The sequence below is a fragment of the Mugil cephalus genome, chromosome 1 (genome assembly GCF_022458985.1).
Source record: "Mugil cephalus isolate CIBA_MC_2020 chromosome 1, CIBA_Mcephalus_1.1, whole genome shotgun sequence".
Lineage (NCBI taxonomy): Eukaryota > Metazoa > Chordata > Actinopteri > Mugiliformes > Mugilidae > Mugil > Mugil cephalus.
Genome location: NC_061770.1, coordinates 46,349,477 through 46,365,951, shown reverse-complemented (window position 1 = coordinate 46,365,951; position 16,475 = coordinate 46,349,477). Strand labels below are relative to the sequence as shown.

Here is a 16,475-nt window from a genome sequence, read left to right as displayed (position 1 = left end):
GGGGGTTTTTTCTAATTTGGGGGGGGGGGGGGCAAAAAATGGGCCTGTATGTAATGTTCAGGTTCAGCGACAATAAATGTCAGGTTTCAGCGACCTAAAACATTTATAACATTGCACAAAGAAGAGAAAGACAAGAGTTCCTTTTTTACTCCCGAGGAGAACGCAGAGATACGTCCAGTTACAATCTCCTACCGCTCTGAAGCGCACCTTGCCGTCCCCACTCTTTATTTCTTTAGGAGGTCCCTGATTACAACAAGACTACAGCACTAATGGAGAGGGGAATACATAGCTGTAACTCTCACATGACTACAACATTATCTTCTCTCTTGGTACTGTTTAATTCACTTCAAACCATGTCCTCACAGGACTGTGTGCTCCGCCTCAGTCCTTATTTCTGTGGGGAAGAAAACGCACTTCCTGCATGTCACCGGTGGCTCCGGATGAAACCACAGTCTCTCCACTTCTCCTTCCTGCAAAGCAACTCTACAGGCATATACTGTTGCACATTGGCCTACCTGGAAATTAATAGATACATAAAGAACACTCCAGATAAAGAGAACTTATGTACAATAATTCCGAACAGTAATTATGTGTCGTGTGTATGCGTGATTGTTTATGTGTTTGTGTTTCCTTGTTGGGATGTTCTATATTTCTTTTTTTTTGTTTCTTTGTTGTTTTTTTATTTTGGTATGACAAGTGAATATAAAATAAATAAAGTTTGAGTTTTATATGTGGAGATGCCACCTGTGCCATCCAACACAGACTTTTATGGACAAGTCTGAGACACAGATGGAGGCAGTGATGACTGTGGTCAAGTTCACATAGCTTCATTTTCTACCTGTGAAAGTGTGCCTGTATTATCACTAGAATCAATGCTGTAAATAACATTCATGGAACTCTGCTTTTATTGTGTAATCTGTTTCAGAACAAAGTAAATACAAGAACCAGAGAGACCCAGTTTCAGAATATTAACATCGCTTGCAGATTACCCACAGCAAACACCAGGATTAACTCAAGTTTGATCTGAAAGCGTTCCAAATGTCAAGCAGAGGTGGAGACGTTATACGTCACTGTATATGGACAATCGTCTCCATATTGAGGATACTGGAGTAAAATTGTTAGCAAACTAATTAGATTTTTAATGTCCACTTGATACTGATCCCAATTCTGCTTCTCATCTTTTGCCCATCGTCATATTAAAGGGTCCCTCATCAAAGAAACAATTATTGCTCATCATGGATTTTGATAAAGTTCCCCCTACAATTAGGGGTGGGTGGGGGTTTGGCACAAGTGATTTTTGACTTTCTACTGAAGAATACCTAACATACAGATTCAAACGAAAAATGGATAATTTTTTGTAGGATTAGGACCCCTTTCTTAAATAGCAGTAAAAGACTCACAACCATTGTAAATTAAAAGGGATGAAAGAAGACAGTGAGGAAAACTGGCCAACTGATGTTTTTTGGGTCATAAAGGTTGTACATTCATTTACTTATGATTATTTATAATTTATTCATTTTCATTTTTAAAAAAACACATTTCCTCTAAGGTGACTTTGTTATTTTCTTATTTTCTCTTCTTTCTTTGGAGATATGTTTCCTTAATGTGTAGTGTGATTGTGTACATATACTTGTTCCCACATCTTCCAGTGATACTCTCACAAGCTTGTTAGTACAGAGAAGACGATTATCTCTGAGTGTATTATTTACTGTGTAATATCACACAACAAGTTGTCAGAGGTTTGTTTTTGTGGCCATGTTGTTTTTGTTTATTGTTGTTTGTGTCATGACAGAAAATGTAATGAAAGTATAAAAGCATTAAAAAAAAAAAAAAAAAAAAAAAAAAAAAAAAAAAAAAAACAAAAAAAAAAAAAAAAAAAAAAAAATTAAAAAAAAAATAAAAAAAAAAAATAAAAAAAAAAAATAACAAAAAAAAAAAATAAAAAAAAAAAAAAAAAAAATAAAAAAAAAAAAGATAAAAAAAAAAAAAAACATTAAAAAAAAAATAAAAAAAAAAAAACACCCCCGTCCCCCATCCCCCCCCGTGGTAGGTTTTTTAGCAAATTTTTACTCACTCAGAGTAAAGACATTAAGAGTAAAGGCAATTACTTCAATTTGCCACAATTTTGTGCTCAAGATACTTGTGGAATAAACTCCACAAAAGCTGTAAACTTTTCCCATGTGTCACCTAAATGAACAAATATCTTGACAGTTTTGCAACAGTTAGCGACTTTACGTATTCAGTCTGTGGTTTTTAATGCTCTGAGCTGTATTGGATGGTTAATCTGTGATGTAAAACTTTCCCTATTGCGTTTAAACCTCAACTTCATTTAACCTTGTGTCACTAAGTTTGAAAGTGACTCTAGATGTAAACATTCAGTAAAAGTTAACCTAACGACTCCTCTAGGATTCATCTGTCTTCCTGTGTAAAACTACAGATTAAACCTGAAACACCTTTTTCCCTTTGGACCAGAAGGAATGAACCAACCCAATGATCAGTCCCCCCTGGAGACTTCAGTCCTAAACATAGACCTACAGTAGTAAGCACGAGTTTTCAGGATTTTGAGGAATTAATGACTCACACTTTTGGTCCCTTGTTTGAATTCATTTGTATATGCCCCCACCTCGCTTGTTCTCCTCTTCCATAAAACACTGAACACAGTGAAGCCAGCTTTATTCAATAAACATGAAGCACTGAGAGTCTATTAATATACTTTATACTCTCAACGTGGTCATAATACTGGTATAACGTGAATAGAAGATAGTTTGATAATGTCCAGGACAGGGTAGCACCAGCATGTGCCTCAGCGCCATCAAATCTATGGCTGAACTTAGCTAGTCTGGGTCTCCCCACCCTTATCTTCCGTTATACTCAATGTTCGTCTAGAGGACGGCCTCCGCCAGGCAGCAGTTTATAATAGGTTTCTGATTCATCAGTTGCAGCCTATTAGATCATTTTAACCTGATGGTGAATGATTTCATCTCAAAATTCTAGCCATACACTGACCATGTCCTCCTGTCCATAATTCTCACATGTATCACACTGACTCAGGGAGGTGCCAACACAAGCATCTAACTAGCGATACAAGTTAAGCCTGCAGTTGTGTTAGGTTGTTGAGCTGTGACATGTAAAGTGGATGCCATTAACAGTGACAACCATCAGACTCTTTTGTTATTGTGTCCACCAGACATGAAGCCGATAAGGATTAGTCCACATCTATTGCAAGACTCCAGAATATAAACCTGAACCCATTTTCTCCTTCTGAAAATAGCAAAATCTACCTATCTGTCAGTCACACCTGGAGAACTTGAGTCCAAAACAAAAACCTACAGAAATAGAATGATCGTTCAACGGTTGGTCAGTAGCAACTATTTACAGAGAAAGGAGAAGTTTTTAGTCCTGTTTAGAATGATATTGGAGTTTTCCACCTTGCTTTTTTTCCTCTTCTGAAAACAACAAGACTGTACAATGGAGCCAGTGTTTGCATCTTTTTGACAAAAGTCACATTTACGTGTTTAAATGTGAGCTTCATCCAACAGAGACAAACAGCTGAAATCCAAACGTCAGTTTTCATACCAACAGAGCAAAGATGCAGTGGCAGTCTGCTCCTGTGATGGGTAAGGGATCAGATCAACATAAACCATACTGCTGTAAGTTCTTTTATAATATCTTCACAAAAATCTACTTTGTAGCTTATTTGTGCCCTGCAGGTTTTTTAATTTCACTTAAGGAGAAATAAACTGTGCTAAACACAGTCAAAAACATGATTGAATGGTCTACACTCAGCTCTACGTCTGGTGTTTCACTGATTCAGGTCAGTGTTACTTCATCTCATGTCACTCTACCAGTACCACTATTTTAAAGATACAAAGAACTGGACAGAACTCAGGAGTAACTGCAGAAAAAAATACACTGATCTGGCCCCAGTGTCTAACATACAGACATGAAGCAGACTCCCTGGAAAAACTACAGAATCAAACAGAAGCCTGGATTGGGACTGAAAAACAGAACAGATGTCAACAGGACATGGCACTGGTCCTCTAAACCCTGGAGTGGAGTATAAAGATAATGGAACAGATGGGCTGATGGTCAACCAAATCATGTTGGAAATGTTGAGAACTATGTATATAACAAAACAGCAAATGCATGATTTTCCTGTGCAGACAAAAAACCTTAATCTCTGCTCGATGGTGAGAAGATATAAGTCTCTAATAATTCTAGTTGTTCCTGTTGTTTGATTTTTTCTGATTTGTTCAAAATAGTGAAGACAGAGTTCACGACAACAGTAGAAGAAAAAATCATCATACATCTTCAGCTCATTATAATGAGTGACACAGGTATATAACATGAGAAACATGACCGGTTGGAGGAATTTCTAAATTCTGACTGAATCTGGTAAGGAGATATGGCCACAGTTCAATCAGTATATTTTTATTGTTAGTTGACATCAGCAGGACTTTCAGATAACATGATTTCTTGTTTTCATCATACATTATTGATTCCACAACTTTAAGACTCTGTGAGAAAAATCATTCTCCTTCACATTCAACATTTTTCTATATAGTTGATATATTTATGACGTTGATGACGGTTAATGACGACTTTGATTGAAGTTCGAGTGTATACTCCACAGAAAGTGGATCCACAAAGATCCATTTGATTAATAAACGTAAGAAGAAACTGGATTGATGCTCAGAAATACTGGCAGAGATCATCACACAGACCTGGTCAGTGGAACAACAGTTAGATGAAGACATGAAGTAAACTCGTTATAACACACCCTATTGGATGCGGCCTGTTCAGATACACCTGGAGGAGGTCAGATGGGAACAGTTCCTCTTTCAGACACTGGAATCAGACTCTGTCACCATAACACGAAGGTGCAGTGACCATGTTAAGAATGAAAGACAAGGTGGAAGAACCCGATCTGTACTGACAAAAAAACCTTACTCTGTTATGATGGTGAGTTTTAAAAGATCCATAAAATAAAGTAACATCTCCACATTTATAGCTTCCAAACAACATACCTCCACTATAATTTCAGACAATAATTACATCTACACATAATAACGTCTCAAAAACAGATTCACATTCAGTTTGTAATTTTAATTTCCCAGCTGCATGGGATATGCCAAACAAAATATCAGAATATAAGAAAGTCACCAAATTGAAACCAAATTTATGCTTAAAAAGTCTTTAATCAAAATGTGACCATGTCTTTCAATGACAGAATAACGTGATCCTGATCAAAGAAAATAAGACCTGGAGGAAGGCCTTGTATATACTGCAGAGACAACTACAATGAACACTGGTCACCATCACTAACCTTGATGAACAAGATGGGTTCAAGAGAGAGCCAAGAAGGCCTCAACTCCTTTGTCTTCTGGGACTTGGACTGGCGTACTCCCTGCTTTCTGGATTTCCTGGGTTCTGGGTCATGATGAGGTAGTCAGCTATAAGAACTGGCCTCAATGAAAGAATGATGACTGTGACATGTCTGCGGAGCCATGACACAGAGGGAAACCATCTGTGGTCAAAATAATGGGGGGGAAACAAGGCGACCAACCAAGGAGTTTAATTTCATTCTGTTCTAAGTCTTAGACTCACTGATAACTGGTCTTTTATTCATATACCTCTGAAAAGTCTGTTGTTTATCTACACGTATTCTTCCATCTGTCTTCGAATGGGAGAAGTGCGAAATGGTAGAATCCCAACTGTGAAATGTGTAAAAGGCTGTCTTACAGATTTTGAGAGGAAGAAGCAACACTATAGTGCAGTTGTAAGTAGTGCAGCTTTACTTGGATGTTTTAAAGTGGAATAAGTGGATAAATGTGATGTGATTATGTTACACAATTAACATGGAACTGGAGCAGAAACACCTGAAAGACTCCAGTGGTCAAATAACCACACCATTTGTAGCTCAATGTGAAGTTTCTCCTTCTTTCTCACTTTCTCTCCTTTCTAACCGTGTAGACTTCTCTCACAAACACTGAGCTCATTTGCTTTCAAGAGAAACAGGGAGACTATGTTATAGTTGAATCTTTTGCTGAGATATATATTCTATAAAATGACATGTATTTATGGTCAATTCCTGGGGCTTGCTTTACATGGAAGTTGAATCCTCTGTTGGCCGTGTAATGTTCATATTTACTTCAGTTTGGTTTTAATCTACATCTTATCTACCATTGACTACATAACACAAGTTTAGAAGATAACCATTTAACCCCCATATGTATGTAATCACAACCAAAAAAATAATATAAAAGAAAATGAAAAGCTGTACGTTAAGACATTTGTTTTATTTCTGAATACATATTTCATGTGTGAAACTGTCAGCATTATGTTTTAATGATTTTAATTTATTTGTCATTTGTTTACAACACATTCCTCCGTTGACGAAAGAATGTGCCTTAAAAACCTAGAAGCCTACTACAGCAGGGGGGTCAAACTCAAATTCATACGGGGCCAACATTAATAAATGGTTCAATAAATCACCAGCAAAGAAGGTTATGAAGTTAAGTTTTGATCAGGTGTTTTACAAGAACAGAGTGACATTGGAGTTTTAGCTTTGTGAAGTCAATTGTATTGTGTATCCTGCGTTCATCCTGTCGACACCAGGCTGTCTTTTAAAACCAACTCAAACAGTAACTTCCAGAGCACTAAAGTATCCAATGAATCAAATCAAACCATAGTCCTTGAACTTATGTTATCTATGCCCCAGTCTCTAGCCTGAAACAAACGTGGTTTTTGTAGTTATTCCTTTAGAGCTTCAAATTTTAAACAAAGGGTTGATGACTCATCCTGCACTTGTACTACCTACATCCAATGAAAGCTATCTCAGATTCTGAAATCTCTCCTCTGCCAGCCTATTTCCTTCACCCAGCTAGTTTTCCTGCTTCCTCAGTAAAATCTACATATCAGCTCCCCGCATACAGCGATACAGATTGGTGGCGGATCTTGCTCAGAGCAAGATTACTAACCAATCAGAGGACACTGGACTCCCCTAGCTTCCTGTTGGGACAGGACAACATCTAAAATAATGCATGTGATAAGTGAATTATTAATAACATTTATTTGCATAGAACTTTATTTTTCAAAAAAAGTTGAAAAGTGTGTCTAAAGAACATATTTTAAAATGTTAACCATACGTGGCTGATAATTAAAAAAACAAATGATTTCCCCTCGTGGCCTTTCTAGTCTGGTGCTGTATTTGTGTGCTGTGTCCTTACAGTGGCTCGAGTCTTCTTTGTGATGTACTCCTTCTTTCCTCAACATATCTTAATTCATTGCTTCAGTCGTCAGCACCTATCTCAACCCACCGTCTCTTGCAGGTGTTTGTTATTTTCAAAGACTGCCCTCATCAACCCATACATCCCCAACTATCTGTTAGGGCTGGCTTTGGAAATCCCCTCTGAGCAACATACCAATTGTGACCTACCCTGTGACGTTCATTCCCACCGGTAGAAGCCCCATGCTGTAAAGCCAGTACTGCAAGGTTAATAGGCCTTTTTTATTTTCATATGGATCCATGCTGGGTCCAGTCTTTACCCTAAGATCCTATATGGTTTTATAAACTAGACCCAAGTAGCCATTAATTTTTCTCGTTCCCTTGTATTGTGAAGTGGGGTCCTCTCAGTGTACCAGCCAAACTATGATCCCACCGCTGAGACGTGTCTTTATTGTAATAAGACCTTGTACACATTGGCACTCTGGAATGCGTTTTTAGGATCCGTTGTGCTTTGAGTCGTCTTTGGCCAACTTCTGCAAAGGACTCGGTGTTCTAGGCTTTCCCACCAAATTTTCAACTGTTCCTTATTCCAACCATGTGGGACGAAAAGAGGAGGAGGGAGACTGCATCGATATGAAAAATAACATGTACCAAATGCAACTCATTTTAACAGTTACACATCATTTGAGTAATCATGCCTTTGTTTTTTAGCAGCCCACCTATCCTCTGTCTCACATCTACAGACCACCCCGCTCTTCCTCCTCCTTTTATCAGAGACTTCTCTGATCTGTTATCAATCATCCACACATCATATAACAGAATTTTAATAACTGGTGATGTTAATATACACATGGATGTCTCCTCAGACTCTGTGTCCAGAGAACTTTTAAACGTTTTACAATGCTTTGATTTTACTTAACATGTCACGCAGCCGACCCACAGCAGGGGAGACACCCTGGACCTGGTTATATCTTATGGCCTATCCGTGGTTGTGTCCTCTGTCGTGGATCTGGCTGTGTCTGACCGTTTCTGTGTGTTTTTTAACATCACAAGTTTTAACCAGCGGGAGGCCCCTGTGAGAACAGTGAGGAAACACTACCTTACTCCTGAAGTGGCTGCAAATTTTATCCAGGTTCTACAGAGCACTCCTGCAGAGATTTTACCAGCGTCCTGTGATTTTATCATTAATGATTTTAACAACAAACTGAAGTCAGCGCTGGACTCAGTGGCTCCACCTGTTATTAAGATAATTAAATAGAAACCTACACCGCCGTGGAGAAATGAAGAAATTAAACATCTCAAAAGAAACTGCAGGAGCGCTGAAAGGAGATGGAGAGAATCAAAGCTTACAGTTCACTATGAAATATTACAGGAACTCCTCAAAACTTACAATAACTCAGTCAAACAGGCCAGAATTTCCCACCTCTACAAATTAATCACAGAATACAACAACGACCCCAAGTTCCTTTTCTCCACAATAGATCATGTAACCAACATAAATTTTAACAGCTCATCAAGGATACCTAGTGACGCCCTTTGTGAGGACTTTGCAGACCACTTCAGAGGTAAAATCAATGACATTAGGTTGAGTCTTTTGCCTCAACAGATTTTAACCACTGACGCACATGGATCATTGATTTTACGCGAGAAAACACTGGAGAGTTTCACCCTGGTTGATGCGAGGACACTTGGTCAAGTTTTCTCCCAAGTAAAGCCCACAACCTGCCTTTTAGACCCAATTCCCACACTGTTTTTTAAAACATTTCACGGACTCTTTGAGGAATAGCTGCAATATATGGTGAATTTCTCTCTTCAGGCAGGTGTCCTCCCCGCCTCCTTTAAGGCAGCGGTGGTGAGGCCCGTTCTGAAGAAGAGCAATCTGGACCCAAATAATTTTAATAACTATTGGCCAGTATCCAAGTAACCATTTTTAAGCAACATCATAGAAAAAATAGTTTTTATTCAAGTCAATGATTTCTTGAGTAGGAACAACGTCTTAGAGAAGCATCAGTCTGGTTTTAGGATGAACCACAGTACAGAGACAGCCCTTTTAAAGATCTACTGCCTTCGATCCAGTAGACCATCGTATTCTAATTACCTCTCTGGCACTGTTCTTAACTAGTTCATCTCATACCTCTCTGATAGAAGCTTCTTTGTAAGTCTGGATACCTGTTCCTCAGGAAACCATGGGATTGAGTGTGGGGTTCCCCAGGGGTCAATTCTAGGCCCAACCCTCTTTAACTTATATATGCTTCCCCTGGGGGACATCATCAGGAGACACGGCATAAACTTTCATAGTTTTCCTGATGATACACAGCTGTACATCGTCGTGTCTCCTGACAACACAGGGCCTATTGATGCCCTTTTAAACTGTATTTTAGATATTAAGGCAGAGAATTTCCTACAGCTCAACCAGGACAAAACAGAGGTTTTAGTCATTGGGCCTGAACGCCAGAGAGAGAAACTTTTACCAAAACTACAGGATTTAAAGATTTCACAATCTGTAAAAAATCTCGGGGGCGTGATATTTAACTCTGAGCTTATTTTCATTCCGCATATTAAAAAAATTACAAAGATAGGTTTTTACCATCTCAAGAATATAGCCAGAGTCCGCCCGTTTCTCTCTCAGGTTAGCACGGAGGTGCTGATCAATGCTTTTATTTCTTGTCGTCTGGACTATTGTAATGGACACTTACAATTTGCGGCTGTTACAAAATTCAGCTGCTCGTGTGCTGACGAGGACCAGAGGGCGAGAGCACATTACACCACTTTTAAAATCGCTGCATTGGGTCCCTGAGCACCTCAGGATCGATTTTAAGGTTCTATTAGTAGTTTTTAAATGTCTTAATGGTCTTGGGCCTTCTTATTTGTCTGACTTACTTTTACCGTATCAACCCCCACGAACCCTGAGGTCCTCTGGCACCGGCCTTTTAACAATACCACAAGTTAGATCTAGGACACATGGGGGGTGTCCTCCCACACTCGGGGTTGTTCCTGTCTGCCCATGGGGGTGTCGCTCCTTGGGTCCCTCTGGCCTGGGTAGTTAGACATTCTGCACCTTGGTGTGGGGGCCTCTCTGCCCGGAGTGAGTGAGGACGTGTGTGTACCTGTGTATATGCTGTGTGCATGCCTGTATGTATGTATGTGTTGTGTGTATATGTGATTGTTTATGTGTTTGTGTGCCTTGTTGTAAACTTTTATATTGTCTTGTTTTTGTTTTCTTTGTTGTTTTTTTTATTTTAGTATGAAAAGTGCTACATAAATAAATAAAGTTTGAGTTTATGTGGTGATGACTCCTGTGCCATCCAACACAGACTTTTATAGACAAGTCTGAGACACTGATGGAGCAGTGATGACTGTGGTCAAGTTCATAGCTTCATTTTACTGTGAACGTGTGCCTTTATTATCACGTAGAAATCTATGCTGTAAATATCATTCTGGATCTCTGCTTTTATTGTGTAATCTGTTTCAGATCAAAGTAAATACACAGAACCAGAGAGACCCAGTTCAGAATATTACATCGCTTGCAGATTACACCACAGCTTAGACACAGGATGAACTCAAGTTTGTCTGAAAAGCGTTCCAAATGTCAAGCAGAGGTGGGACGTTATAGGCACTGTATATGGACATGTCTCCATATTGAGGAGTACTGGAGTAAAATTGTTAGCAAACTTAATTAGATTTTTAATGTCCAGCTTGATGCTGATCCTCAGATTCTGCTTCTTGGCTTTGCCCGGTCGTCATATTAAAGGGTCTCATCAAAGAAACATTTATTGCTTAGATGGATTGATAATGTTCCACCTACAATTAGGGGTTGGCACAAAGTGATTTTTGACTTTCTACCGATGGAATACCTAACATACAGATTCAAACGTAAAATGGATGATTTTTGTAGGATTTGGACCCCTTTCTTTAAATATGCAGGTAAAAGACTCACAACCATTGTATTAAAAGAGATGATAGATGGCAGTGAGGAAAACTGGCCAACTGATGTTTTTGGGTCATAAGTTTAGAGATTCATTTACTTATACTTATTTTTTAATTTATTCATTTTCATTTTTAAAAAACAGCATTTTCTCTCTAAAGTGACATTGTTATTTTCTTTATTTCTCTTCTTTCTTTGGAGATATGTTTCCTTATGTGTATGTGTGATTGTGTACATATACTTGGTTCCCACATCCTTCCAGTGATACTCTCACAGCTTGTTAGTACAGGGAGACGAGTGTACTTTACTGTGTATATCACACAACAAGTTGTCAGAGGTTTGTTTTTGTGGCCATGTTGTTTTGTTGTTTGTGTTCATGTCAGAAAATGTAATGAAAGTGTTAAAGCTTGACTGTGTAGGTTTTAGCAAATATTACTCACTCAGGAGTAAAGGACATTAGAGAGTAAAGGGCATTACTTCAATTTACCATCATTACACAATTTGTGCTTAAGATACTGTAGAATAAACTCAAAAAGCTGCATTGCCCATGTTCACCTAAATGAACAAATATCTTGACAGTTTTGCAACAGTTAGAGAACTTTACGTATTCAGTCTGTGGTTTTTAGATGCTCTGCTGTGTTGGATGTTAATCTGTGATATGAAAACTTCCTCTTTGGAAAGTTTAAACTCAACTTCTTTGACCTTGTGTCACTAAGTTTGAAGTGGACTCTGAGTAAACATTCAGTAAACATTAAATAAATGAGACCTAACAGTCTCCTTTAGGATTCATCCGTCTTCCTTGAGTAAAACTACAGATTAAACCTGAAACACTTTTCTCCTTTGGACAAGAAGGAATCAACCAACCAATGGATCAGTCCACCTGGAGACTTCAGTCCTAAACATAGACCTACAGTAGTAGCAGAGTTTTCCAGGATGTTGAGGAAGAAATGACTCAGTACTTTTGGTCCTAGTTTGAATTCATTTGTATATTCCCCACCTGCTTGTTTTCCTCTTCCTTAATACACTGACCTCAGTGTCGCTGCTTTTTTAAACTTTGACATGAAGCACTGAGTGTATTTTAATACTTTATACTCTACATAGTCATATACGGTGTTTAAAGAATAGTTGTTGTTGATAAATGTCCAGGAAGGTAGCAACAGAATGTGCATCTGCCTTCAAATCTATGGCTGATCTTAGCTGTCTGGTCTCCACATACCTTACGCTTCCGTTTATTCTCATGGTCGTCTAGAGGACGGCCTCAGCAGGCAGCAGTTTTAATGGGTTTCTTATTCATCTGTTGCAGCATATTAGATCATTTTAACCTGATGGTGAATGATTTCATTCTCAAATTCTAGCCACACACTGACCAGTGTCCTCATATTTCTCACATGTTCACACTCAAGTGTCAAACACAAGCATCTAACTAGCGTTACAAGTTAGCCTACAGTTGTGTTTGGTTGTTGAGCTGTGACATGTAAAGTGATGCTTTAACAGTGACACCATCAGACTCATGTTATTGTGTCCACAGGCTTGAAGCTGATCAGGATTAATCCACAGTCTATATGCAAGACTCCAGATTAAACCTGAAACACTTTTCTCCTTCTGAAAAGAGCAAATCTACCGTATCTGTCAGTCCACCTGGAGACTTGAGTCCAAAACAAAAACCTACAGTAGTAGAAGGTTGTTCAAGGTTGGTCAGTTGCACTATTTTCAGAGTAGAGGAGGAAGTTTTAGTCCTGTTTTGAATGAATTGGTGTTTTCCACCTGCTTGTTTTCCTCTTCCTGAAAACAGAAGACTGTACAATGGAGCCAATGTTGGATCTTTTGACAACGTCACATGACGTGTTTAAATGTGAGCTTCATCCAACAGAGACAAACAGCTGAAATCAAACGTCAGTTTCATCCAACAGAGCAAAGATGCAGTGGAGTCTGCTCCTTGTGATGGGTAAGTGGATCAGATCAACATCAACCATACTGCTGTATGTCTTTATATATCTTCACAAACATCTACTTTGTTGCTTTGTTTGGTGTCCCTGCCAGGTTTTTTAATTTCACTTAAGGAGGAAATAAACTGGGCTGAAACACAGTCAATAAAATGATTGAATGTGTCTTACAATCAGCTTTACGTCTGTGTTTTCTCTGATTTCAGGTCAGTGTTACTTCATCTCATGTCAACTCTACCAGTACCACTATGTTGAAGATACAAAGAACTGGACAGAAGCTCAGGAGTACTGCAGAAAAAAATACACTGATCTGGCCACAGTGTCTAACATGACAGACATGAAGAGACTCATTAAAGAATCTACAGGGAATCAGACTGAAGCCTGGATTGGACTGAACAACAGAGCAGATGTCAACCGGACATGGCACTGGTCTCTACCTGGAGTGGAGTATAAAGATAATGGAACAAAATGGGCTGATGGTGAACCAAATGATGCAAGTGGAGCAGTTATTGAGAACTGTGTCGCAACAAGAGACAGGAAATTGTTTGATTACTCATGTTCAGCTACAAGTGATACAGATCTGAAACCTTTTATCTGCTACAATGGTGGGAATATAAGTCTCTAATAATTCCAGTTGTTTTGTTTGTTGATGGACAAAGACGGTTAATGACAACTATGATTGATGTTTGTGTGTTTACTCCACAGAAAGTGGATCCACAAAGATCCATTTGAATAATGAAACGAAGAAGAACTGGATTGATGCTCAGAAATACTGCAGAGATCATAACACAGACCTGGTCAGTGGATACAACCAGTTAGATGAAGGACATGAAGTAGAACTCGGTTATAAGATACCCTATTGGATCGGCCTGTTCAGAGACACCTGGAGGTGGTCAGATGGAAGCAGTTCCTCTTTCAGACACTGGAATCAGACTCTGTCATCAGGAGACAAATGTGCAGTGACCATGTTGAATGAAAGAGGAAGGTGGAAGAACGCTGACTGTGAGGACCAAAAACCTTTCTTCTGTTATGATGGTGAGTTTTTAAAGATATGAAGATAAAGTAACATCTCCACATTTAGCTCCAGAACTGGAAACTGTCTGAAGATCTACCAGAATCTATTATTCCACAATATCCACATCTATTTATGTATGAGTTAATGTACAATTATTTCAGAGATGATTAAATCTACACTATAACAACGTCACAAAAACAGATTTGGAATCAGTCTGTAATTTTATTTCCCAGCTGCATGGATATGCATCAAAATATCAGAATATGAAGGGAATTCACCAAATAAAAAGAGACTTTGTTTGATGCTTTTAAAAGTCTTTAATCAATGTGACCATGTCTTTCAATGACAGATAACGTGATCCTGATCAAAGAAAATAAGACCTGGGAGGAAGCCTTGTATTACTGCAGAGACAACTACAATGACCTGGTCTCCATCACTAACCTTGATGAACAGAGATGGGTTCAAGAGAGAGCCAAGAACGCCTCAACTCCTTTTGTCTGGCTGGGACTGCGTTACTCCTGCTTTCTGGATTTCTGGTTCTGGGTCAGTGATGAGGTAGTCAGCTATAAGAACTGGGCCTCAGATGGAAAGAATGACGACTGTGACATGTCTGGAGCCATGGACACAGGAGGAGAACATCAGTGGGTCAAAATAATCGATAACAAGAAGTTTAATTTCATCTGTTCTAAGTCTTAAACTCACTGATAACTGTCTTTTTATTCATATACTCTGAATGTTGGTTGTGTATTAAACTTATTCTTTCCATCTGTCTTGAATGGTGAACTGGGAAATGTAGGAATCCCAACGTGAAATGTGTAAAAGCTGTCTTCAGATTGTGAGAGGAAGAAGCTCCACTATAGTCAGTTGTAAAGTAGTGCAGCTTTACTGTGGATGTTTAAAGTGGAATAAGTGGATAATGTGATGTGATGATGTTAACACAATTGTCATGTAACTGGTGCAGAAACACCTCAAAGACTCCAGGTGTCAAATAACCAGCACCATTTGTATCTCAAGTGTGAAGTTTCTCCTTCTTTCTCACTTTCTCTCCTTTCTAACGTGTAGACTTCTCTCACAACACTGAGCTCATTTGCTTTCAAGAGAAAACAGGGAGACTATGTTATGTTGAATCTTTTGCTGATATTATATTCTATAAAATGACATGTATGTTATGGTCAATTCCTGGGGCTTGCTTTAAATGGATAGTTGAATTCTCTGTTGGCGTGTAATGTTCATTTACTTCAGTTTGTTCATCTACATCTTATCTACCATTGAATATATAGACACAAGTTTAGAAGATGAACCATTTACCCAATGTATGTAATCACAAACCAAAAAAATATATAAAAGAAATGAAAAGCTGTACGTTGTCATTGGTTTTATTTCTTTGAATTCATCTTTTAATGTGTGAAATGTCAGCGTTATGTGTTAATGATTTTATTTCATTTGTCATTTGTTTACAACACATTTCCTCCATTGACGTAAAGATGTCCATTAAACCTAGATGCCCTACAGCAGGGGGGTCAAACTCAAATTCATAGCGGGCCAACATTTAATAAACATTATTAATGCTTTAGGTCAAGTGAGGCAGGTCTTCCATTGTGATTTATTTACACATTTTTGTCCAAGAAACTAAGTATTTGGGTCCTTGTTTTGTATGCCCCCCCTCTACATACTCAGCAAGGACTGAATTCAATGCGTTTTTCAATAACTCATCCTTTTCGTTGCTAATGTACTTTCCAATTGTATTTTGTCTCAGTCCCTTATATTACATGTAAACAGATATTCTGCCTCCCACCTGTCCGGAAAGCTCCTGTTTTCTGCCTTTCTTTTCTCCATTTTGTGGGAGGTGTCGCACTGTGTCAGGTCAGTAGTAGCATGCGGACGCTGTGACTACTGTCAACAGAGGGGAGGATGTTAACGGGTCCTGTCCTGATTGACGCGCCACCAGCAGAGTATTCTAGGATCTGCAGTATCAGTGATGCATGCGCTATATATCACCGGCAGGCAGCTCTAATAGTCATTTGGTATTTGGTCTCGTGGGGCCAAATATAATTATACTAAGGGCCAAATTTGGCCAGAGTTTGACACCTATGCCCTACAGGATTACAGTTGACTTTATAGTGCCACTTTTTCCACATTTGAATGTTTGAATAATGAGTTTGTTTGGTCAAGTTTAATTTTGACTTAGGAGCGGTTCTCTGTCATAAAATATCCGGACATTAACTAAACATGCAACAGTTCAACTTTTTGTATGGATTTTTTTATTTTTATTTATTTATTTATTTATTTTTGGTTTGTTTGTTTTGTTTTTTCAAATTACGTTCAGTAATGTAAAATGAAAGTGACACATTTCTCTCTCTACAC

The 16,475-nt window shown here is 38.5% G+C and overlaps 1 protein-coding gene across 1 annotated transcript; it reads left to right on the top strand.

Moving 5' to 3' along the window:
- The first annotated feature begins 12,882 nt into the window (after window positions 1–12,882).
- Window positions 12,883–15,437, top strand: LOC125010382 (C-type mannose receptor 2-like). The gene is made up of 4 exons (XM_047589003.1): window positions 12,883–13,098; window positions 13,303–13,575; window positions 13,802–14,131; window positions 14,461–15,437. The coding sequence occupies exons 1-4, from the start codon at window positions 13,071–13,073 to the stop codon at window positions 14,805–14,807; spliced, it is 978 nt and encodes a 325-aa protein (XP_047444959.1). The 5' UTR covers window positions 12,883–13,070; the 3' UTR covers window positions 14,808–15,437.
- The last annotated feature ends 1,038 nt before the right edge of the window (window positions 15,438–16,475 follow it).

What these genes read in the sequence shown, in the direction of transcription:
- LOC125010382 (XM_047589003.1), top strand. Translation starts at nt 13,071, where the DNA reads ATGCAGTGGAGTCTGCTCCTTGTGATGG. An exon ending in GAGTCTGCTCCTTGTGATGG is followed by an intron (nt 13,099 to 13,302) that starts GTAAGTGGATCA and finishes CTCTGATTTCAG; the next exon opens with GTCAGTGTTACTTCATCTCA. An exon ending in ACCTTTCTTCTGTTATGATG is followed by an intron (nt 14,132 to 14,460) that starts GTGAGTTTTTAA and finishes TTTCAATGACAG; the next exon opens with ATAACGTGATCCTGATCAAA.